At 50.3% G+C, this 24,460-nt stretch overlaps 1 protein-coding gene across 3 annotated transcripts in view; it reads right to left on the minus strand.

The window, feature by feature from the left end:
* The window catches only part of Hmgcr (HMG coenzyme A reductase), a 75,704-nt gene that overhangs the window by 33,437 nt on the left and 17,807 nt on the right, over nt 1–24,460 (minus strand). The window contains exon 1 of one of the 3 annotated variants that reach the window (XM_055065451.2): nt 4,737–4,877. The exons of the other annotated variants lie outside the window; for them this stretch is intronic. Coding sequence (XP_054921426.2) covers nt 4,737–4,840 — 104 coding nt within the window. The 5' untranslated portion in view covers nt 4,841–4,877. Of the gene's footprint in view, nt 1–4,736; nt 4,878–24,460 lie in introns of those variants that run through there. 3 annotated transcript variants of the gene reach the window in all.

The raw sequence follows: 24,460 nt of genomic DNA on the forward strand, positions 1-24,460 counted from the left end.
CGGGTCAAGCGCGATCTCACGTATACAGTCCGTGCACCTATAGTCGGCGTTCTCCGCAAACCCGGCTGTTTACAAACATGCGGCCAGACCGTGCCAACGGAGCAGATATAGTGCCCCTATCGTAGATACAGAGTGGGAGCGCGCCTGGCGATATCGCAGTAAGCCCTCGCACACACTATGCTTCGCAGCGCAGCAGGCTTGGAGGCGGCTGATCGCATGACGCGCGTCACGTCCGCGCCGCGAATGCACGCGCCTGAGTTTTGCGATCGGATTGGTGGACGCCCGCAGTGGTTGTTTTGGGCTATGCGATTCTGGACGGAGCCGAAGTACGGGGGCGGACGAACACATCATCGGGTGGTATTAACTTGGTCAGCTATATTTTTCAATTCCACATGGTATGTGCGTTTATTTGCTGCGTATGTGGTTCTGTTAAACAGAATAAGAAGGCCGAAAACAGCGTAGATCTTACACTTCCCAAGAAGTTGCATCGGAGTGGTGGTTTTATTTAAGATCATCATCATCAGCGGCAGCAGCAGCAGCAGCCTGGTTATTTAAGATTGGTTTATTTAAGATGTAAGCGATTAAAAGGTTTTCATAGAGACTATATGAACTTTATGGCACACACCTGTTATACCCTGTTTTTTTTTGTTTTTTTTCTCCGGTCATTTTCTGGAACGGCAGAAAGTGTGCGTGTGGGAAATAGAGCGGAGCGTAGAGAGTCTTTAGAAGAATTTTAGAAGTGAGATTAGAACATCAAATGACTTCCTGGTCCTCACAGTAGACCGAAACAGCTGAAACTTTTTGATAGCATGCATCTATTCAGCAACAAGTTCCTCATGGCGTCACAAAAGAGTATAGGCGCTGAACGGGAACACCACTTTTCTTTTTCTGCCAGGAACAAAGGAACCGAGAGCGATTACTTACTGAAGACACTGAGTGTCGTTATTCTTATATCATTTTATATCATTGGCATGGTCCTTGTAAGGACAGAGAGATAATGAGACGAAAGAAGTTTAAAATAACGGTGAAGGCGCATCATCCCGTGCCAAGAATGTACCGTGCCCCCGCTAAAGTTAGCTGGGCTGTTCAACATAAAAAAAAAAAAAATGTAAGAAAAAGAAAAAACACGGGGCAATACACAATTATAAAACATACGGCGTTTCGGTAATCAGACCTATGATGGCTGAACGCCGTCGGTTATCTTGCACACCATGTTCTTTAATTTTTTTTTTTTCGCTGAACAGCTTGGCTAACGTTAGCTGAGACGCCCTATATACACCAGTCGAGCGTCAAAGGCGCGCGTTCATTAGTGGGGCACCCGGCCCATGTGAAGCCGCGGTTCAGAGGCTTAATTTGCCTGGCATGAAGCACACATATAAACAGCTGCAGCATTATTGGCTCTCTGTCGGACCACACTACGTGCTCCAGGGTATCCGTGTTTCTACCAGAATCGGGCATCCCTACGCAAAGACGGACGAGGAGGAGGTCAGGCTGCCCTGGTTTTCGCGCACACGGCGGTGGCGGAGGGTGAGTGAGTGCGGTACGCCAGCCTACGACGCGTTGGCGCGGCCAATTGCGCAAGGCGAGCGCCGTCGCCGCGTGCCCTGGCAGACGATGGGTGGTGCCACCAGCGCAAGCTCTCAGGCTGCTATTTTCGGGAGCCGAGAAGAAAAAAAAAAAGAAGGAAAGGTGGAAGAGGGATCCAACACGGTGTTTGTGTGCGAAAGAGTGAGAGAGGAGGAAGATGTACTGTCGATTTCCATGTTTACACGTGTCTCGAGACCATGTCCCCGCCGCCAACGGGGCGGAACGATCGCCGCGAGGCCGGCGAGGCGACCCCGACGCGTCGCGCGCGGGCCGCCTCACCCGAGACTGGCGCGCCGAAGCGGGCCACAAGTGTTTGCGGACGCGCCGACACTTCGCGATCGACGCAGCGGGCACCTTCGACGTGCGATTGCTTCGCGAAGCCGCTAGACGGCGCAGCGGGGGAGGGCGACAACACACATCTTCCCTGGGGCAAGGTCGAGTTTTCTTCCAGCCCTATCGCCGCCGGCCAGTTCGTTGGCGCCGCGAAGTCCTGGACAGCAGGTCACCCGGCAGGAGAAAAAGCGATACGTTTGGCAAAGAGCTGGAGTGAAAGCAGCCCTGTGCGTACGTAGTCTTAGCGACGGTGGCTACGTGTCGAACAAATCACGGCGGAGCAGGAGGCAGGTGAAAGGGCACCCGAGAGAGAATTCGAGTGCTGGACAATTCCACTCGTGCCGATGCAGTCGACGGCAATCCCTCTGGGGCGTTCTGCCGGCAGGGACGTACATTGTATAGTCCACTGAAGAATCAAGAGTGGTGACACACACACCTCTGTGAGGACGCAGAAGCTTTCCGTAGACACGCTGCCGTAGGGAACATAAGAAGGAAGACTCGAAAAAGACATCAGCTTGGCGTAAGGCACAAGGCAGGGGACTACCAAAAGTCACTCGTAACCGAAAGCCGTAACCGTAAGCTCCATCTACACTGTATGTTTGCCAATGCCCGATCCCAACGAGATCGTACAAAGAACCTTTAGCGATGCAGCGAAGGAGCTGTCAACTCCGTTCCCTGAAGTTTCTCATACAGAAATGAGCGGCACTTCCCCCTTTTTTTTTTTTTTTTTTTTTTAACCAGCTAGGGCCGTTACTGCGCACTTTGAGAACGGTTAAGTGCGTTGTAGCGGCTCGTTGGAAAGAATGGGCGCCGGGTAAGCGCACGGCGGCAGTGCGTCCACTGGAGAAAGCCGTGTCCACGCTGAACAGAACACAGGAGGGAGAGAGAGAGAGAGACTAAACAAAGCCAGCGGCAACGCGATCGGGCGATCCGACAACAGAAGCAGTTGAGGTGGATCGTGTTCAATACCGCCACAACGTGCGCGTCACACGTGGCACGAAGTTGCGTGTGGTTCTTTGTGAAGAGAACGCGAATAATGTCTGCACGTGCAAAGGGGACGACACAGAGTAGAACCGCAGCCACGAGCTGTCCGCCCGCTTTTCCATTTATAGCCAATTATAACGTGCGTTACAAAAAAAAAGAAAAAAAAAAGAATTCTGAGTATCAGCATGTTTGCCAACCAAACTGGCAAGAGCAAAATAATAACAGAAAGAAAAGTACACACTCGTGTGGAGGACGTGAAAAAACAAAGGTTAGCCAGCATCGGAACGAAAAGACTAAGTGCAAATTTGCAGCGCTTCCATCTAAAGGAGTCGCAAGATTATAGACAATCACAAGCTGTCTTCTTTCGTTTCTCTTCTTGTCTAGCGTTGATTTACACGCATTTTCCTGCGCCTTACTCATCACGCTGTATATCAACGCCACAGCTGCCGTCTTCAAACGCGCCGTGCTCAAGGACTGTGCTTTTCTTTAACTATGTCTTCCGAGAAGCGAATCAAGATGGGTACACTCAACTGCAGATAATGAGAAAATCAGCGAAGAAACCTTAGAATATGCGCCTGAAGCGGACTATTAAAGATACCGACTGTGCCTGCGGGCCGACGTTTGTTTTTCCACAGCGCAGCTTTTCCAGGTGACGTTAGTCAAACGCCACGATGCTTGCTTTCTTTCTCTTTTCAATGACAGTAGAGAATTTGTAATTTTGCCTCCAAACCTTAATCGGCAAAGGAAACAAGAACACGCCATTTCAGGGCTTGCGTATCTGAACACGTCCCGAAATATCTGTCAGAAACGAAATTCTACTATACTAGTGGGGCAAAACAGACTGACGAAAGATGATTTGAGGGCGGTATGTAATAAGCCAACGACGAAAACGTTTTCGCGCCGCAGTTGTCACCCGCTGCACTGTCGCCGTACAAGTACAGGAAGACTCGGCAACAAACACGTATACGCACGTCATCGGCAGTTCCACGGAAACGCGAATAAGCTCATTATCGCCTCGCCAGTCGCAAACACCGCAAAGTGCTGGTCAACAGGTCTCTGCATGCGCCTAGTTTCGAAGCTTCAGTGCACGACGTGGCGCTGCGAACCGCGCAACGTGCGTCGCACCAGCGCTGGGAAGGTTGGTCTGCATTGCATCCGATGCGCAAAGTCTTTGAAGGGTTCGTGCGCTACAAAAGTTCGAAGAGCGCTTACAGGCCTAACACTGAAAAATTCACAGTACGAGCATAACCACGGATCCCAAGTTTTTTTTTTCCTTCAGTGGCCGACCCCTTACGTTTCAAGATGCAGGAAACTCCATCCACGTTTGAGAAGGGTAGCGTCTTTTCAAGATCAGCAGCACAACGAAGCCGCGAAGTATACGAGGAAGAACTAGCGCTCCAAGTGCGAAAATCCAGTCACGGGCTGTCGAACGGACGGCTCCGAAGAACGAACCTGCAAAGCTGAGCACTGCGACGACTGCAGCCGACCGAACAGGCCAGGACCTCCGATCATCGTGTACAAAACTATCGCGGCAGACACACGTGCGATAAACGGCGGTCGTGCAGGAAAATTCGGGTCCGCCGGCGCGCAGAAACACGGCGACCGACGCACACGGCGCAGCCGGGTCGGACGAGGCGCGCGCGCTGTCCTGCGGGAGGACGCGGTCCCCGTTGCGGGCGCAAGGGCGCGGACACGGCCGAGGACCGAGTGCCGTCGAACCCGTTTGCAGTCGGGCGGCGTGCCGTTCGGCGAGGGAGGCGGTTTCACGGGCAGCAGCAAAAAGAGGACGGGCGAACGGGCGCGCGACGAGAAAGTTACCAGCAGCAGCATACCTGGCGCAGTGGCGTAGAGCGCGGCGCAGGGCGGTCAGGACGGCCTCTTCGAGCTTGCGCACGACGGCGTCGCTGCGGCGCGGCGGCGACAGCGCGTCGCCCATGGTGCTGCGGCAGCTCGCGCGGCGGCGGCGGGGGGGTCAGCGGAGCCTCATGGCGCTCGGACGGCGAGGAAACTGGTCGCCGCGGAAGGAAGGCCGCCGCTTTCGCCTCGAGAGAAAAGGGGGCCCCTTCCGCGTGCGCACGCCGCCGAGGGAAGAGGGCCTGTCGCGGAAGCAAGCCCCCCCTCCAAACAGTGGCGCGCGTGTGAACGACCCCGTTTCCCGGTCGGCCGCCGATCTAGGCCACGGCGCGGCGGCCCTGACATTGGCCCGAGGGTCTCTGGGTCAGCCCGCCTTCCTGCTGCTGTTGCTGCTACACGACGATGGCCGCCGCTCCTTTGGGAAGAAGAAACGCTCCACCCTCCAAGTCACGCGACTCGCCCACGAAACGGGCGCGGACAGGGCCGCTGCTGCGGTGACGCGAGAGCACGGCGGGCGATCTCGCCGTCCAGGCGACGCGCTTCGCTCGCTCTCCCTTGCGCCCGAGTTAGCCGAGTACGGGACAGCGGTGACATTCCTCCCCCCTCGTAGTTCCTGCCAGGACCGGCGGAAAGGCCATCTCTTTAGACCACGTGGCGAGGCAACGGTTTCTCCCGCACCAAGCCCGCCAGCACTTTGCGACGAGTTGCACGGATGGACGGTAAATGGACGGTAAACGCGGTAATCGCGGGGCCAGCCTTGTGACCAAACGACGATGACAACCCACGAGATGGACTGCGGCGGCAGGTCCAGCCTGGCCCTTCACGTAGCCGAGACCGTGAGCCACAGGAACACCACCGGTGCATTTTATAACAACTTGTCTCACTCGATCCGCTGCGCTGGAAGAGGCCCCCGCGCCTACCCACGCTGCAGTCTGGGCAAAGCTAGCCGACGCCACTTCCCAGGCGCACACCATTGTGCGCGTATAAGCATTGCCGGTCGCCATCTCGCGGGCGCACTTGGAGGGCAACGGACGGGGTTTCCCTCACGTTCACTGAGGAGACGAGGAAGCGAGCGCGCCAGCTGCTCCAGTTCGTGAGGGTGAAGATCCTTGTGTCGGCACACAATGGTTCGCATATAGTGTAACTGCATGGCCGCATTGTGCGTGCGTCTATGCGCCGCCACCCAGATCTTGCTCGCATCCCGCCGAACAGGTTTGCCTCCGTCGTAAAGAGCGAGGCAGGCGCCGCTCCGTTCGGCAAAGTGGGACCGCGAGCACGAGCAAGCCGCCGCGCAGGTTGCACAACCACGAAGTTCACTGGTGGCAGTGCGCGCTGCGAAAGCGGCGTCTAAGATAGCATACGACTTAAATAAATCCAATACCACTACAAAGCATCGAAACGTCTTCCAGTCCCCCTCTCCGCCCCGAGAAAAAAAAAAATAAACATAGCGACGCGTAGATGTAAGATAACGGTAAGGTGTACAGTTTTTGTTGCGAAGACCAGGTGTATGGCTAAAAATGGTTGAAAAGCTTTTGAACATGCCAACTGCGGGTGCTAGCGTGACAGAGATAAAGACGTATGCCTTAAGAAAGCGAAGCACGGCAAAGAGAACAAAGCAGGGACATATACCTGAAACAGCGTGATACGCGCTGCATACCCACAGCTTTGGTAAACAGGCACCGCCGGCCATGAATCATCCGAAATGACTCCTCCGGAAGACTGCAGTCATTTTCAGAGCAGCACCGCAGCGAGGCCGCGAGTTATGAGATGAATTCCGACCACAAAGTACTCAAAATATTGTTCACTACACGTGCGTTTATCCACGCACAACAGAAGTGACTCATCGCATGGTGTCAACGACTCCTGCAGCGGACGCTGCGCGTGTGCAACGCTGACGTGTACGTATTTGACGGCGCGCAATTTAACCGATGCCACAACAAGATTAAAACATGCGTGATCAGAAACAAACAAGCAAGAAGGGAAAAAGCTCGAGCGACCCGAGCGTGCTGCGGAGGACAGATACTACTATAACTTCGCAATTCTCTTAGTACATGTGACAGCGACGCCCGTCAGGCAAGCCTTGTCTCACGCAAGTCAGGATCAAGATCAAGGACGTGGCATCACTTCACCTCAGGCGTGGAGTACACGCTGTAGACAAGGACGTGTGATACGCTGCAGTCTCCACTCTGGGCAGTAGCTTGCGCGCTAGGTTTTGTTAGTTTTATTGCTATAGCAATTATATGGACACTCCAGACGCAGTCCTACAGTCATCGTCGGCGTCGCCGTGATGTCCCGTATAACCGTGATGTCCCGGCGATAATATCGTCGCTGCGCGTCGTATGCTGTACGTGCGAGTGAAAGCGTGCGAGGATGAGCCGACGTAAGTGGCTCAATCTTGCGCGCGCAAGGGAGGAAAGCGGGGAGGGAGCGCGCCGTCTTCCGTCACGCGCAAGGCACCATGGGGAGTTAAGGGGGGCGTTCTACTCCGGCGGCGTCTGCGTATGGCGTGGCCGCGCGGGTTCTATCTTGAAAGCGATCTGCGATGGGGACAGAATGCCCCGAGTGCTGATAGCTTCCTGTGCGCTGTGTTCGCGCCGCTTAGACCGCGTTGAGGCGAGAGGCAGCACGAAGGTAAATTCGCCCGCTACTCCTGCCGCGCTTTCTCACTTGAGCGTTTTGACAGCGAGTGCAAGCGGCCATCGAGTGAGATGTGTTCATGTATGCTTGTGCGCGCGTGGCACCATATGCTTGATAATTTAGTTAGTAAGGGCATGTCTACAAGTTTACATGGCCGATAAAACTACTATTCTTACTGTTTGCTATCGCAATCGATGCTTCGTCCTTCAGGCGAAACTGCGACTTTCTTTTTTTTTTCCTAATTAGGTCATGAGCCATTCTCTAGCATAACATTTATTCACCATTTAACATAACTAAGAGGAACAAAACCACGGAGCTACAGAATTATGGTTTCTGTGACGAAGACGCGCCCCTCCGTCGAGGCAACAAGTCTACGGAGGCCGTGTGCCCGCCCGGACATATCAAGAGGAAGCATTAGCTCGGGTGCTCCGATCTAAATACATGTAAAAGAAGAATTCGTTTTTCTCAGCGAAAAACGCGCTGTACTACTGCACCAAATTTGACTAGGTTCGTTGCATTTAAAAGAAAAACTTAAAATCTAGGGACTGTTGGTTTCGAATTCTTGATTTATATCGTCAATATTTTATTACAAATTGACAAATATAGAAAATTTGCATAATACGAAACTATCAAGTTTACAACTTTATAACTCAGCAAGAAAAAATGATGTCACAACTCTGTGATTTGCATCTAATACTACATCTAAAGCGGACAAAATTGATATGTTACACATGAATCTAAAAAATTCAGTAATGTGGAAATACGGCTTTTGCAGAACCCTTGTACACGACGCAACAAATTCACGTAAGATATAAATTGAGATATCGAATTTTTCCGCTTTGTATGATCTAATGGATGTCGTTTACACAACCGCAATATCTGTTCTTGATGCAGAGCTATTAATTTGTACACTTCGTGCTTCTATTCATTTTTATACTTTCTAATTTTTGAAATTCTTTTGAACACAATTCAGACCCTAAATCGAAATCTCGCTTCCAACAGTCACTACAATTTACCTTTCTCTCTCAAGTTCAATAAATTTCATTAGAATTGGTCCAGTGGCTTTCTCAGAAAAACGTTTCTGCATTTTACATATATTTGAATAGGCCGTGTCCGAGTTGGGCCCGAGCTAAAGCTATCCTCTTAAAGCCTCACTCACTGAGAGCGCGTTCCCTTCGTACCTTCGGCGTGGCATCGGTTTTAAGTCGCGCAATAACCAGGCTGCTATCGCGGCAAAACGCCGAGGGCCTCCGCATTGATCGGTAAACACATGGAACACATTGTGCGGTCGCGAGTACAGCGTTAAGATGGACTCGTCGGAAGTACGCCGGTAACACTTTTCGCATGGTGGCCGCCACGCTGCTTTACGGGCGACGTCTGTAGCGTGGTATAGTTACACCAGCCCCGGCAGGCCTAAATGCAACTTCCGAGGCGAGACCTGCCCATATGTTATGCCGGTCCAGTAATCCGCCACGAATATTACCGGTAAGTGCGCACACAAGCTTTCGGGCGTGCTATCCTGACACGTCCCATTTGAAGCGTCGCGAGAGAATCGGGAAGTATATGGACGCTGGCACGGATCGAGGTGGTCGTCGCTCCGCGAAGCGTCCGACCGAAGTCCTCCCTCCCATTTCAAAGTACGCGGCGAGGGCCCTCAGTGATTGCACCGCACGCGAGCGGCCGTGATTATGAGCGAAGCCTGCAAGCACGCGGAGGCAGCAGCCACGTTTAGACGGGACGGCGCCGATGACAGGTTCGCGTGCATCCAGCATCAAAGCGGGCGGATGCGGTGCGCACGAAGGAGGCGCCGTTGCCCACGGCAAGCGCGAATACGGGGCCACCGGGTTATGCAAAAAAGGGGCTCGGTATTACCTGGGCGCGCTTGCAGGACCGGAAGAGAGCCGAGCCGGACGAGGGGCGGCCCGAGGTATCTGTCCGGCGAAGAGTGCACGAGCGACGAGTTGTTCCGGTGGTCGAGAAAAACCACTTCCGCCCCGCAGGAAACAGGTCCGCGCGGGCGAAAGTGGGCCGACGACGCGGCGACCGCCTTCCGTTGTCCCCGAATCTCGGCGACGACAGGGATCGCGTTGCGTCACGCACAAACAGCTCTCCGCGTGCTGCGGCCGCGCCAGCAGCGCCTGCTGCCGCCTCGGTCAAACCGTACGCGCTTCACACGCAGTTGGGGAAACCTCTGCAGTGACATCTCTCGCTGCACTGTGATGACACACTGACAATTAATATTGCCCATTCCTTTATTTATTCATCTAATTATTTATTTACTCATTCATTGTTTACAAATACTGCGAGCCACAACTCTGGCCCAAGCAGGAACAACTCAAGAGCAGGTTTGGCTATCAACATCCTCCAACATCCATCTTTTCCAAGATTAACTCGGAAGCGGTTGCGTAAAACGTTCAGCTCGCACGCATGCGGAACTACGTCGCAGTAGTTTTACCTTTTTGCCATCAGGCTTCGGGAAAACAAACTCCATCTATACGCTTGCGTCGCCACAGATGTCGAACAAACACCTGGAAAGTGCGTTTCGAACACCGCGAGATAACATGAAAATCTAGTATGCGGACTCGCCACACAATTTTACATCTTGGCATATGTGTTTAGGCAATGATAGAACGGTTTTTGCGACAACAAAAATGAGAAGATGGTTACTTCGCGTACACGGAGATGCTGCCTTCAGAACAAAACAGAAAGAGGGGGAAGGTGGATACGTCCGTGACGTATCAGTCGGTAATCAGATTACGTCCCTGAGCGGTCTCGGGCGAAGGGGGGGGGGGGTATGTGTCGGGGACAATGCCCTAGAGGCCCTATGACTAAATCATCCGCAGCTAGGCACTGATGCGTATAGTCCCCCACAATTGTCAACTTGTCCAGATTACAGGATTCGCAGAGCAGTTCTTCGTATGCGAACAACTCTACGAACGATTGTCGTCAAATCGCCGTATGGATGGAACAAGACAACAGCGAGCGCGGAGGCCGCTGACGAACGGTTTTTACTAAAGTACTTTCTCGAGTTAAGGAAATTGACTTTTATTTAGTCGCTACGCCAGCACGGCGACCGCACCTGCAACTGCGTTTGCGCGAACAATGCAAACGTGTGCGATGTGTCCGAATGCCTCACTCCGGCGTCATCACGAAGCCCAACCCCGTTTCACAGTTATACACGGTGGCGTATAGTAGGTGCCGGCTCTCGTACACGCTGTCGGAGGATGCGCCGCGTGTAAAATAACAGCACACCTCGGCACAGCGAGTCGCGGCGAGTGCGCCTCCGAACGCGACACTATGCAGACAATAGAGAGTTTTTAGTTTAAAAGACGCAAGCGGCTTGCGTCCCCTAAACTGGAACTCTCTAATACACATCCGCGCTGGCACGGGGAGCGTGTGCGCCGAACCAGTTCTTACTCGGTGGATTTGCGGATTCCTCGGGAAGTCGCCGGAAGAGCATTAATTTAACGACCTATATAGTAGCGCCAGTCGAGCATCGTATCAATTTGCCAAGAGCCGCAACGTTCGCATCAAAAAGAGGCGAAGAACAGGACACGACAATGGTTTGTTTTTCCGAAGTTAACATCTAACTGGCTTTTGTGTCTCCTGATGGTACAGTCTGTTGGTCGCCGCATTTTTATATAGGCGCTATATACTAGAGGGCCCAGGTCTACGGCTTAAATGTCTATTAACCGGCAGCGGTGACTCAATGACTACAGTACATGGCGTTGTCCTGCCGAAAAAAAAAAATACCGCGAGTTAGAACACGGCGCACGTAAAAGAAGCCGAGGTGGTAAAAATTAACCTGGCCTCTTACAATGGGGAGTCCGTAAATTACCCAGGAATCTAGCTTGCAAGAGTTTAGAAGAGCTTTGGGAAGTTGAAAACAACGAAATACAGACTTCGTAGGAGCTTCTGCGAAAAAAAAAAAAAAAGATTCAGGTTTTTCCAAGGCTCTGCCAAAGCGGAATAAAACAATAGCGTTAAAGAACGAGGACAAGACGAGGACACAGGGCGGGCGCTGTATTCATTTTTTTTTTCCAGTTAGAAAAGCATACGCCGCGTCAAAACCAAGGAAAAATACAGGAAAGAATAGTTGCGACAAAAACAAAAGGAATGATTAAAAAGAGAAGCGCTGCGCTCACATGCAAAAAGGGACCACATTGTGAAACAAACAAATCGCTCGGCGTGGTAAGTCTGCTCAGACAGCATCGAGGTGCGATGACTTCGCAAACGTGACGCGAACTTTTCAGTGAAAGTGGAGCAGAAATATTATATGCAGCAACTGTTAGCAATTCTCGCCCCGAACTACCTGTTAACACATTTCCCAAGAAGCCACAATATTTAAGATGTCCTCGGGCGAAAAGAACAAAGCTGTTAAATAACCACTTTCCTGGTATCGTTGTGATAGACACAATGTGATTCAGACCTTTTACAAACGGGACAGGGTGAAAACCTCGCACCTAAAAAAAAAAAAAAATATCAACAACATGCGCGAAGCCACGCATAAAATAGATGCAAAAACACGGAGGATTTACCGGGTAGCATAAACCAACAATATCAGTTCTTGCAAGCTTCAGTAGCTTTAACATACAACACAATGCGCCTGTGCAGTCGTGCTGCCTAGCTAGAGCAACGCGGTAAAGAAGCGGCAAGCGGCATTCAGAACGTTAGCGAAATGCCTTTAAACCGCATGCTGCACTACAGACGAACCGAACAAAACATGGGCAGGCCGCAATCCACTTCGTCGCTTACCCGTTTAATTATGATCCGAGTGGAAAAAAACACCGACACGACAAAAGAAGGCATGAGAAGCGCAAGCGACAAGCTGAATCCAATCATCCAGTAGATATAGCTAGACTACAGGCTGCGAAATCTCAATACTGCTTATACGAAGGGCAAAAAAAAAAAAAAGACAGACACACATTTTTTTTTTTGTCCTTCGTATAAACACTACAGCGCAGCAAGCAGAACGACGCCATACCAACTAGCACCAGTCGAAGGCAAAGTTGCCTGCTGAAACACCAGAGCAAAGAGAGGCCAGATTAGCACGTTATAGAGAAGCTTAACAAGCGCGGAAGCAGGCCAAGATTGAAGCTACTGCAACCGCCGTCGTCGTTCAGCAACACGAACAACAAGGAGAAGGAGACGAAGCTGCGGATACAAGCAACGGCACCCACAATGAACGTTTGACGAACCGCACCCTTCGGCTGGCGGCAAGCTCGACTACGACGGCCAGGTTTCGCCGCGACTTCACGGACAACCCGTTCGACAGCGTTTGTAACGTGTGCGAAAGATTGTGGCCTAACTTTAATGAAACACCGTGTGCATAGCCTTCGCAAAACCACGTCAAACGGACCTTTCGCTCGTGCTAACTAGGTTTGCAAGAGTTAAACCGCAGCCAATTTTTTTTCGCAACGCAGCACGGGAAATATTAGGTAGCCGTTACTAACCTACCTGGACCGCACCAGTAAGGAGCTAATAACAAGTTATAGAGTTACTGTGTATGAGAGGTAGTAACTGCTCCCGTGACTAATTTATTGTTTTTTTTTTTTTTAAGTTCACTTGGGTTGTCACTTTTATAGTTATGCTATTTAACTAATATTTTCTTTAAGGGCGTACCATAAACTGGAAAAGTACAGTTGGCTAGAACGAAAATAGCACTGTCGACGAGGCAACCAAACGCCTGACAATGCGCCAGGTCCTCAGAAGAAAGAAAAGAGAAAACGGTGCAATGAATGGCTTCAAGCCGTCTAGGTGCGCCTATAGCTCTCGAAAAGCGCACGTGCTGCACATGCAAAGAGCTCGGCCGCAATTATGAGCTCAACGCGTGGAGTTAAATCCTCGAAAACACTCACGGACACCTGATGCAGCGCAGCCGCATTACCCTGAATATCCTGTCCAAGTTAGAAACTGCGCGATACTAACGCAGCCGTGTGCAACCAGCTGCGTCCCGGACGAAATCACAGAACAGTGGCAACGATACACCTGACAGCCATGGCAGGCAGGTTAACGACAGGCGGAGCTGACGTGGCAATCGCATGCCAGGAATTGTCATGGGCGGCCGCTAACGCTGGGTGACGGACGCGCAGACCTACGAAGGCCTGTAACAAACGTGTTACAGGCCTTTCCTTCGGCCACGCACTACGTATTTCATTTTGACAACGGTTTCTCCCAAAGGAAGGAAAGAGAATAAATGAATTCATGTGAATACACATGGATAACTGACATCGAATCTGGCGCTCCTCCATTATTGTTCATTTACAGCTTGCCAGTACAGTACTTATATAACGTAATCCTGAGAATCGTTCGTATACATTCTACTTGCCTGCTCCCGATTAGGAGCCAACTACGAGCACTCGGTGACCTGCTGTGGGTGCTGTTACACTCGGGGAGCCAGGCCCATTGACTAAGTCAATTCGCTAAGTTTTCTGTGCGTTCGACGGTTTACTGCGAAGTGGTTGGGATATGAAACGCTCAAACTGCTCCTCTATACGTGTTAAAGAACGAAGCATAAAAAATGACTGTTGAAGTGGTCGCCATTCCACCAGCTAGACGCACGCTTTACTTTCATACCTTCCGAAGAAAAATAAGCCATGTGACTGAAATTACTTCAGGAATAGTCCACCGCCACTATATACGCTAGAATAATCGATGGAATTGGGCAGTTCGATATATTGTGGCGTAGCTACCGTATAACCGACCCTGAAACCAAGGAAGAAAGCGTAGAGGAAAGGGAAGTGCTCTGTTGTGGCTTCACCGCCTGTTGGCTCCGTGTGGCACACGAGCGCGGAAGTTTGGGCACGCTGGTATTCTATAAGGATGACTAAAGAAGCGCGTACGTGCCTTTTTTACGTCACTGTTCAGTTCGCGCTTCTTTGTATTCGTATGTTTAAGACAGTTACCGTTACTATAAGGTCCTGTTCTAACACACACCACTTCAGTCCAAAATCGGCGCAAATGTTCTGTGCTAAAGGCGCAATTCTGCAAGTGCAGCTATACATACACCACAGAGTTGGAAAGCAATTATGTGCCTCAAGGACAGCTTAGCCACACAATCGCTTTTCAAGTTGGTTCTTCTTAACGACTGGTACTATGTTACGAACATAAGAACAACATCTCCGTGTAAGTGGAAGAAGAAACCGCGTTATGTTACTGGTAAAAACAGCTTCTTTTTGCCTAATTAACACCGAGATGAATGCTTAGCATCGCGTGGTATGTTCGCATGTTAACGCTATATCCTGCATTTTCATGACAACTCACGGCATTCGATAGGGGTGTTTTTCATCTTATGTGACAACACCACGTTCTAGGGCAAATTACTGTTAATTTTCAAGAAAGCTGACCGTAAGAATATCATTAAACTACTGCCATACAATTCTAGCGTGCATCCGACCTTATATATGGGATGGATATTTTTCGTAATTGCTTCCGAGTTATTTTTGAAAAGGATTGAAGCCAAGGTGCATTATAATGTATGAGGGGCCTTGCAAATATATAAGCACTTGTGATCGGGCACAGTCATCCAGACTTGTGTAAACTATTTCTCAGCAGCACATTAGCATTTTGCAGGAATTCCGTCACGTCGCGCTTCCCTACGTGTTCTGTTCAGACCTGAGAGACGCTTCAGTTTCGCAGGTCTACTCTGCACAAGGTCTTTCTCAGGGAAGAGGATCTCCGAACACTGAATGAGAACGCTGGAACATTCTGGATTTCCTGACCGCAATAGGATTCTGCATATTCCCAGCATACCTAAAGAAATACCGACCCATACGTGCTACCTATACAAAGAAAGGCGCGACGCTTCCACGTACCGTGGGTGACTTCTTCCAAGTGCGAAAGAGCCCCTCAGATTTTACGCAACATTGCGGTGACACCTATGTGATCCGAGACTGGTCTCGCCGCAGTAGCTCGGTGACTGTGACGTTCTCTTATTAAACGCAAGTAGCCAGTTCGATCCCCGACCGCATTCCGAAGGAGGGACGAAAGAAAAGAAGCGCCAGTGCAGGCGTTTTCATGTTCATAATATAGCTTAAAGAACTTCACGTGGTTGAAGATCATCCGTATTCCCGCTATCACGGCGTCCTTCATAGCTCACTGTAGAACATCTCGCCCTAATACACCATCATTCAACATCATCACCATCATCATCCTCATCACCACCACGGGGAAGGGCCGGAGTGGAGGCGGCCGCACTGCACGAGGCCCATACACACGGGCGAAGAAACAAAACTTGCCTGCGTCGGAGTTCGCGCAGGAAGACCACCAGTCGGGCGACCATCGCCAGCGGTAGTCGCACGACCATCGCCGCAGACACGCACAGGGCACACTGCAGGGTGCTTCGCCGGCGGCGTCACCCTCCGCCGCGCGCGCGCGCATAGGCGCACACACAAACCGGCGCGCAGGCCCTCGGTGTCAATCGCGAGCAGGAACGAGGAAAAGGACGGAGGATCCCCCGAAAGGGACACAAGGGCCCAGCACGGGCGCCCCGCAGTGGTTCACACAGAGGCGCGAGCGAAAAAGACCTTCCGGCGAACGCGCCGTTAGCGTCGTCTTCTGCGCGCGGTGATGCGCTCGCCCTCCACGCCCACAGACAGCTACCGCTCACTTTCCACGGGTATGCTACGCGTGTATGGCCGTGAACGTAGGCAAGAGGGCGGCCAGATTCCTCGTTGTTAGTCAGCATGCCGCAATAAGTACGCGACCATCAGTCTTGCGCACACACTATGTACTCATCAGCAAGAACGACTGCGGAAATGTGATGTCGTCGTCAGGCATACGGCCCCAGTTGTGCGCACGTTGGGCAAGGATATATAGAAAGAAATCGCGCTTCTCGCCCATTGATTAAACGAAGGGCTGCCGCAAGAACCAACCATCGCTTATCGACGATGACAGCTCGGAATAAGACGCAATCTCAAGAATAGTGACACCAACGTAACCAGTTGTATGCATCAGTGTGCGGCACTGGAGTAAGCGGTAGTCGGAGACGGCGAGAAAGTCACCGCTGGCCGGCTACGAACACCTCATTCCTCGAGCTGCATTTCCTGTTCACTTGAACGACGTGAATCATGGAACTCGGAGAGGATAGAGAATCCTTTTAAAGCTACGCCCTTAGGATAAGTGGCGCGAATCAACCACACAGAATAACCTTCTATCTGCAAACTTTCGAGCTGCCCGTGAAGGTGGCCTCCATTCGTGGTCACGAGCAGTGAACAAAAAGCAGATGGACTCAGCGGCGGTGCCAACAAAGTTCGACGGTGTGAGCATTATAATTGCGAGTGTTTTAAATGAGGATCCCCGCCAGGAAATCAAACATTTCTTGCCCGAGCTTACACAACTGAGCTCGGCGTTCCCAATAAGGACAAAACTGGGGCAAGCTTCGGCGACAAGGTCAAGCAGCGTCGTGCTGAAATGTTTCCTACCGTAGGCTCCCAGCAAGAAGTCGCTTTTAAGTTTGCACGGACTAGAACGGTTTTTTTTTACGGAGGTCCAAGATTTCAAAGACGTGGCTTCCGTGTTGAGACGGCGCTGTTGGCCTAGCCTGCCAGCGTCGGCGCATGCTAACCAAGATGAGGTAACGCTTCTCGCACATCGCTTTCGCAGAAACGATCCACTGTGATCAGAGCGGCGGCTAACCAGGACACAACTAATTACGTGAGGTTAGTAGAAAATACCTCCTGTGACACATTGCGTAAAGCCGCGTATACGCTTCGCTGCTGCGAATTGCCGTCCTGAGGTGAATCAAAGCCGACGAAACTCTTGATAGCGAACTTCCTCCAAAGGCGCATTTTACGTATGCGCGGGAGCTGTCGGGCGAATAGAACCGCGGGCTAGAATATCTGATTAAATACCGCGCCAGCTCATTTTATATGCAATAACACTTTAGCCGGTTATCCACATGACCACATCGGTGGCACCGTCGACAGCTCCCGACTACATAGACACTTTGACTAACCGCGCCTCAATTATATTAAAACCCTCCTCGGTGGACACTGCTGACGAACACGAAGTCGCGGGCTCGACTCCCAGTCCGCGGAGGCCGCTTTCCGATCGGCATGGAATGCCAAACGTTCGCCTACCAAGTTTCGAGTACGCGATAAGGAACCTAGGGCGGTAGACCCTGTGACTCGGCATTAGCATGCAGACCGCTCGCACTCTGCGTTCCGGATACAGCGCATTGGCGGGTGCTTGCTGAGCTCGAGACGGCAACCTGCGAAGCGAGGAACGAAACACTGGGCGTGGTTTAGATACTGCACTTGACCTTTTCTAACCAGTCCGTGAAATAAGCTGGCATTCTTTCGAATACCATGCCTCAAGCCGGAGCGCATTTCTTCCGAGTAGCCTTCGCCTCAAGGCTTCTTCGCAGTGCAGGAAAGGCTGTATATATATATATATAGGGACCGTGTCATCCAATCGGAGAGGTGGCGCGGCGCATGAAACCGCGCAGGACCGAGTAACCACAAGAGGGAAATGCTCCGCTTACAGTGAAGAGGGGATGCGATCAGTGTTCTGGCGCTCTTCGTTGAATCGTTCGTCGCGCTGTCGCTCGAAGGATGCGCCTGCGTAGCTAAGTCTCGGAAACGCGCATGTCTGTCGTGTTGCGTGTTGGCTGCACATTGTGCCAACCCCTCACTAGAGTCGTCACCGTACAAACAAACACTGTTTGTGACCAACCATCTCAAGAAGACCCTCGCCGTAGCCGCGTCGGCATTTCGGGGGCAAGGATATTAAGCTACGATTTCCTTTCCTAAGGTATACACACATGTGGAACGATATATAATTTCTTCGTTATTCATATTTATTAACAATAATGTTCTAGATATCTTAATTTACAATAATAAATTAATGTACACTATAATTGCAACAACAATAATTTAATCATTATAATTCTTATAATTATGCTTTTAATACTATTTCTTATAATTTCTATAATTAGTTCTAGTATATAATTGAGGTGTTTCATGCCCCCCCCCCCCCTTTTTTTTTTGACAGCTGCTAGTTTTTTTTTTTGTGTGTGTGTATTATATGCATATGATATTCCTTTAATGACCCAGCACTAGGCTGACAGTATCAATAAATGAAATGAAATACGACGTACAATTTGTCGTGCCGGCACCGCGTTCAGCAAGATTCCAACAGACTCTAACAGTCAAAGCTTCTGGCATTTTAACGCAGCGACCCGCTGATCGTATCTTTTTACACTAGAATAACGTTCAACTAAAGCAATAAAATAAATCAATTTCGACTGATAAAATTTGCTTTGAAAACAATGTTGTCGTTAATTATACGGTAATAGGTCCATTATCACGTACATGCAAGTAGACAAAGAGGAAGACTAATACATAGCCGAGTAATGAAACACGTACATGCACTTGATCCTTGACACGGCGAGATAGAGGTTCTTGTAAGAAGTAGAAACCCAAACAGACGAGATATAGGAAGCATGTTTCATATGTATGAAAGATTGGGAGCGATCGTGTCAAAGATCAGTCTATAAATCTTCGCAAAAGGGAGGAAGGTTTTCATGACATGCATGGCAGTGTATATATAACCCTCTTTCGAGCACTTCGATTTTTCTTTAATGCATAATCTACACATTTAGCGCCCCCATGCCGGTGAAGAAACAGTTGGCTCTTCGTACCCTAGCTCCGTTGTAGCCGTGTTTTTTTTTTTTTTTTTGAGCTACTTTCTGTTTCGGGGTGTTCTGTTCTGGCTGCGTGAGAAAGAGGACAGTTCGAAGCCTTCACTTCCCGGCACAACCACGCATGCAACAAGGCTGCAGCACCGCCTTTCATATTTTTTTCTCTCTCTCTTTCTCTCTCGTCTAGGTAACTGCATGACATAAGGAACAACACTACAGCCAGACACTCTCCGGTGTCGATAGGCCGCGCCGGACCCCGAGAACCTTCGCGGTGCAGGACAGCTGCGGCGGGGCGAACCGCGGCTCGCTCCCGTGCTCTCCAGGCGGCAGCGTGGTGCGCGTGACGCAACGAAGTGCTCGGCCGTCGATTTTCCTCTTGAGCGACGAGGAAAAAAGAAGCCGCTTCTCCCGCGAGAAGTGACACGGAGCAGCGTGTTTACCCGCGATGCCCGTTTGCCGTGTAGACAAACTGGCGCTAAAGTTAAACAGGGCCAACCGCGCGTCAGGAGGACGCGGGTGTGTGCGTGTGTGCGCGTGCGTGGAACCACGCTTGCAGGAAGTTCGATTGTTTTATCCGCGGGTGACGCCACCACATCGCCTATGGATATGCCTTGAGACACGACAGCGGTGTCCTTAGCAGGTGCCGAAAACGGCTCGCTCGCGTTGGGGAACACGTCGCAAATGCCACGACGGCTTGTATTTGTAGGGCCATTCGTTTTCGGGCGAGGATGGGGATTGTTGCGATACTTGCACGCCGGACAATTTTTCAGAACGTCGCGCCACGCCAAACATTTAAACGTCTGCATTCAGGCGCCGTGTAAAGGCATCGCTCAATGCTAACTTCTATCACGTGGTTCTTCTTTGTCAAGATACGTGGGCGACGGGGCCAGTCAACAGGTGCGGCTGTTCGTTCGTTAGGTAGGGGAGCAATATGGCAATGCAAGAAAATATTCTGACCTATGTGTACAGATTAAATAGAGAGAGAGAAGGGGGAAGGAAAGGCAGGGAGGTTAACCAGACTGAGTCCAGTTTGCTACCCTACACGTGGGGAGGGTTTGGGGGAGTGAAAAAGAGATAGAGACCTGAGTCTATATCGCACTTTCACATACACTAAGTTAGGTGCAGCATGTCTACAGCCAAGACTGTTACCTTCAGGTACTGAAGAAACATTCAAATGGCTTTCTGGGCTGATAAACTGTGAGGCCAGGCTCCCAAGACCTTTGCTTCTGTAAATGGCCTATAGTCCAGTCTTTTCAAGTACACACTGGAGAGTCTGACGTCGATTATCGAAGCGAGAAAAGTGGAACAAAAGATGACTGATGGCCTCTTCACACTTGCACTTAGCGCACATCGGTGAGTCCGCCATTACGATACGACAGTTGTAGGAGTTAGCGAATGCTACTCCTACTCACAGTCGACACAGCAGTGTTGCGTCACGTCGTGAAAGGTTCGCTGGTAATTTCAGTTTCAGTAATGGGTCGAGGCTGTATAATCGACGGTTTGAGTTCTGCGATGTGTGCCAGTAGCTCAACGTTACGATATGCGCGAGGTTGCAAAGCTCTCTTGCAGCGTCTACTCTCGATAAAGGTATATAGAGTGTCGGTGCTCCAGTCTGGGCACGTCGAGCAGCGTCATCGGTGAGGCTATTACCAACGATGCCACAACGTCCCGGCAGCCACTGAAAGATTATATCATGTCCTCGTTCAGAAGCGCAATGACAAATTTCATTGATTTGGGACACCAGCTGGTCCTGATTACCACGTCGTAAACCTCTCAAGCTTTGGAGGGCTACTTTCAAATCACAAAGTATTGCCCATTTGCTAAGCGGTTCTTTTTCAAGGTATTCGACAGCAGCGCGAAGAGCGGTCAGTTTGGAACCTGTAGATGTTGTTACGTGTGTTAAACTTGATGGCGACCGACTGAGATGGAATAACAATGGCGCCCGTCGAACTCTCTGAGGCCGAACCGTCCGCGTAAACATGAATTCAGTTAGCTTACGAACAAGGCAAAAGTTCCAATGTGATCTGCTTGAGAGCCGTGGTGGCCAGGCTGGCTTCGCAATTCCTCGAACAGCAAGGTACAGAGAAAGCTTTTTCAAGCACCAAAGAAGGGTTGGCGTTCTTGTTGCGGGCGAGTATCTCGATGACAAAGAATGTTGGTTAGCTGCAACTGATCTGTAAAACGCTGGTTTTTCAGGAGCTCAGAATACACCTTTATGTATATCATTTCTAGATAATAAGGAAGCCTACGACAACGTAGACAGGGAATCGTTATGGTATATCCTCAAGAACGAAGGCATAGACGACGATTTTGTGGACCTGCTGAGGGAGATATATAGAGACAACCGAGCATACACTATATGGGAAGGCCGAAAATGTAATGAAGTGGTGGAAATTCACCAAGGATTGAAGCAACGATGCCCCCTGTCTCCGTTGTTGTTCACGCGTTATGTTAAGGGCGTAGAAAGACGACTGAAAAACAGTGAATTAGGCTTTAATTTATCGCACATGCGCATGAGACAAATAGCACGACAGAAGGTCCCCGGACTGATGTATGAGGATGACACAGTGATACTAGCAGACAGTGCAAGAAATTTACAGACACTTGCGAATATGTGTGGCAGCACGAAGACAAATCTAGGTCTTATGTTTCGCACAGAGAAATAGGCAATTACGATCTTCAATGAAAAGATGAATAATTAGTGGTGTCAATTCAACAGCAAGTCATACCTATAGTAAAGCAACGGAAGTACGTCGGCGTATACGTGAACGAAAGAAAGGCCTACTCCAAGCACCCATCAAGATAATCTGAAAATAAAGAAGCGGAATGCAACAATAATGAAACAGAGCACTTCGGGACATTATTGTAACCTTATCATTATGCACAATAAAGAACTCTCAATGTCAACAATAAATATGAGGTGGTACGTGGAATATGGAAAGGAGTAATGGTGCGAGCGCTAACGTTCGCGAATGCCATTCTGTACTTAAAATCAGATATCTTGTCCGGGTTGGAAGGTTACACAAGGATCGGTAGGCCGGCTGGCTTTGGAAGCCCACGGCAACACCACAAATGAGGCAGTGCAGGGCGACATGGATCGGGCCTTCTTCGAAGTCAGAGAAGCGCAGGGCACAACTATTTTTGAAGAAAGACTCAGAAACATGGATCAAAATAAATAGGCGGCTAAAGTGCACAAGTATCTGTACCTGAAAGGCGTGGACACAGAATAGAGGAAGAGGTCAAGGAAGTTGGCAACCAAGTATAGGGTAATTGAAAGTGTAAACAAACCAGGAGCCATCAGAAAGAAAGTGAGAGAAAGAGACACAGTGGATTGGATGCAAAGAATAGAAACAAAAACACCCCAGAGATTTTCAAGAATGAGACGAAAGAAATTAGACGGGAAAATCTGTACGATAACACGAAGGGCTATTGCTATTGCTATTTGAGGATTGCCTTGCTATTTGAGGCCCGAGCTGTTTGCTTAAAGGGACACTAAAGGTTACTATGAAGTCAAGCTAAAGTGATAACGCAATGCTCTAGATCGTCTAAGGCGTCAATATAATCGCGAACAGAGCTTTAGTAACCGAGAAATTGAGGTAAATGCATGACACGATTTGAGACCCCCCAGCGACATTCCGGTACTAGCCCGATGACGAAGGCACTCCTCATCATAATTCATGTCACTAGTACTCAACTACTCGTATTAAAAAGATAATTTCATTAGGTTATAAGACGGAAGAAAATGCAACTTGTATACTTCTGTTCGAGTGTTCGGCACGGGATTGTACGGTAACCGAGGGAGAGGAAATGGCTGTTGCTCTAGCAGCTGTGGAGGGCTACCGCACAAATAGATCCATTATAATTCTAACAGACTCCAAGGAAGCATGCCGAAACTACATTAACGGCAGAATCGGTCAAAAAGCGCTCCAAATCTTCCTCCGCTCTGGCCAACAGAATAAACGCATTAGACACACCATCTTTTGGGTACCGGGGCACACTGAGATTGAGGGCAACCAAAGGGTCGATAGGATCGCTCGCGAGCATACAAACCGAGCGGACCTAAACAGATCCTGAGGACTTCGTGACAGTGATCCCAACGTACTCTGACATACTAAATTACCATAGAGGGACGAGGATCAGATATCCCCCGCCTCACAATACACTCACTCAACAACAGGCAGTTTACTGGCGAAAGCTGCAGACAGGAACTTTCCCAAATTTACATATACTATGCAAAATGTTCCCAAGTCAATACAGGGACACATGCCCATGGTGTGGCGCAATACCCACACTTTATCACATCACATGGGAGTGCAATACCAATAAGGCATTCCACAAAATAGAAAATCCGAGTGCGGAGCAGTGGGAGAGCGTGCTCTCCAGCGGCGACTCTAGCCTCCAACGGAGGCTGGTGGATCATGCCCGACGAGCAGCCACGTTCAGTGGTGCCCTGGAATAGGGGCGCCAACCATGAAGGCCGGAGATCGTCATCAACCAATAGAAGATGAAGACATCCGGCCCGACCGCTGAATTACTCTTTCTAGAGCAATAAAGTTTACTTCCTCCTCCTCCTTCTCTGTTCGATTGTAAAAAAATAACATTTTGACGTTACCCTTCAGTACTACGGGTGGTCGAAAGGTTTCGTTTTCGCTCGACTCTGGGCGGTCGACTCAGCGCCGCGCGCGCTTTGGAGCTTCAGTTGTTTCGTTATCGCGTCGTTCTGCGCTGGTTCTGCTGGCTCGCGAAACTTACATTTGGAACAAGCAGCGAGAATGCCACGTCCGTGTGATGTCGTGGGATGCGCGAACGGTCCGCGGAACTTGGCCAAGGGCAGTTGCAGCGGCGAATCCAACGTTACTCATCACTGTGTGCCAACGAGGGAACCTCTCCGTGTTCGAAGTGGTTAAGTGCCGTACCTCTGCCACAGCGCGTTGGCAAAGAGCCGAAAAATCGTATAGTGTGCTCGCTGCACTTTTGTCCCGAGGATTACGAGTTGAACGCCGATTTACTGAAGTATAGTGTGGAGTGCCTTTGAAAGCAATGCTTTTCCGTAGCGCTGTGCCGTCGGTTTTGCCTGCATTCTCCGAAGCGCAAGGACAACTGCAGGTCGAAGACGGGGCGGTGAGTGCGGCATTTGGTTTTCACGAAGGAAAAGCTACAAATGTGCGAATATGTACAGCCATGACATACAGTTGCCGCCGTAGTAGTACGCAACGACGCCGGCAGCGCGAGCCCTCAGCAACAGGTCACGTTCATCAGTGCTCAAATCGCTGAAGTCGAGCCCAGCATCGCGAGCCAATGTGTCGTTGTCAGGGTCGTCCATTACAACGAGCGTCAAAGTTGGCGTCATAAAATAAAGAACCAGCTTATCGTCGCGCGCTTTCCCTTACGCTAGCCACCATAGTTCCGCTTTCGCGCTGCTAT

This window comes from Dermacentor andersoni, chromosome 3, assembly GCF_023375885.2.
Source record: "Dermacentor andersoni chromosome 3, qqDerAnde1_hic_scaffold, whole genome shotgun sequence".
NCBI lineage: Eukaryota > Metazoa > Arthropoda > Arachnida > Ixodida > Ixodidae > Dermacentor > Dermacentor andersoni.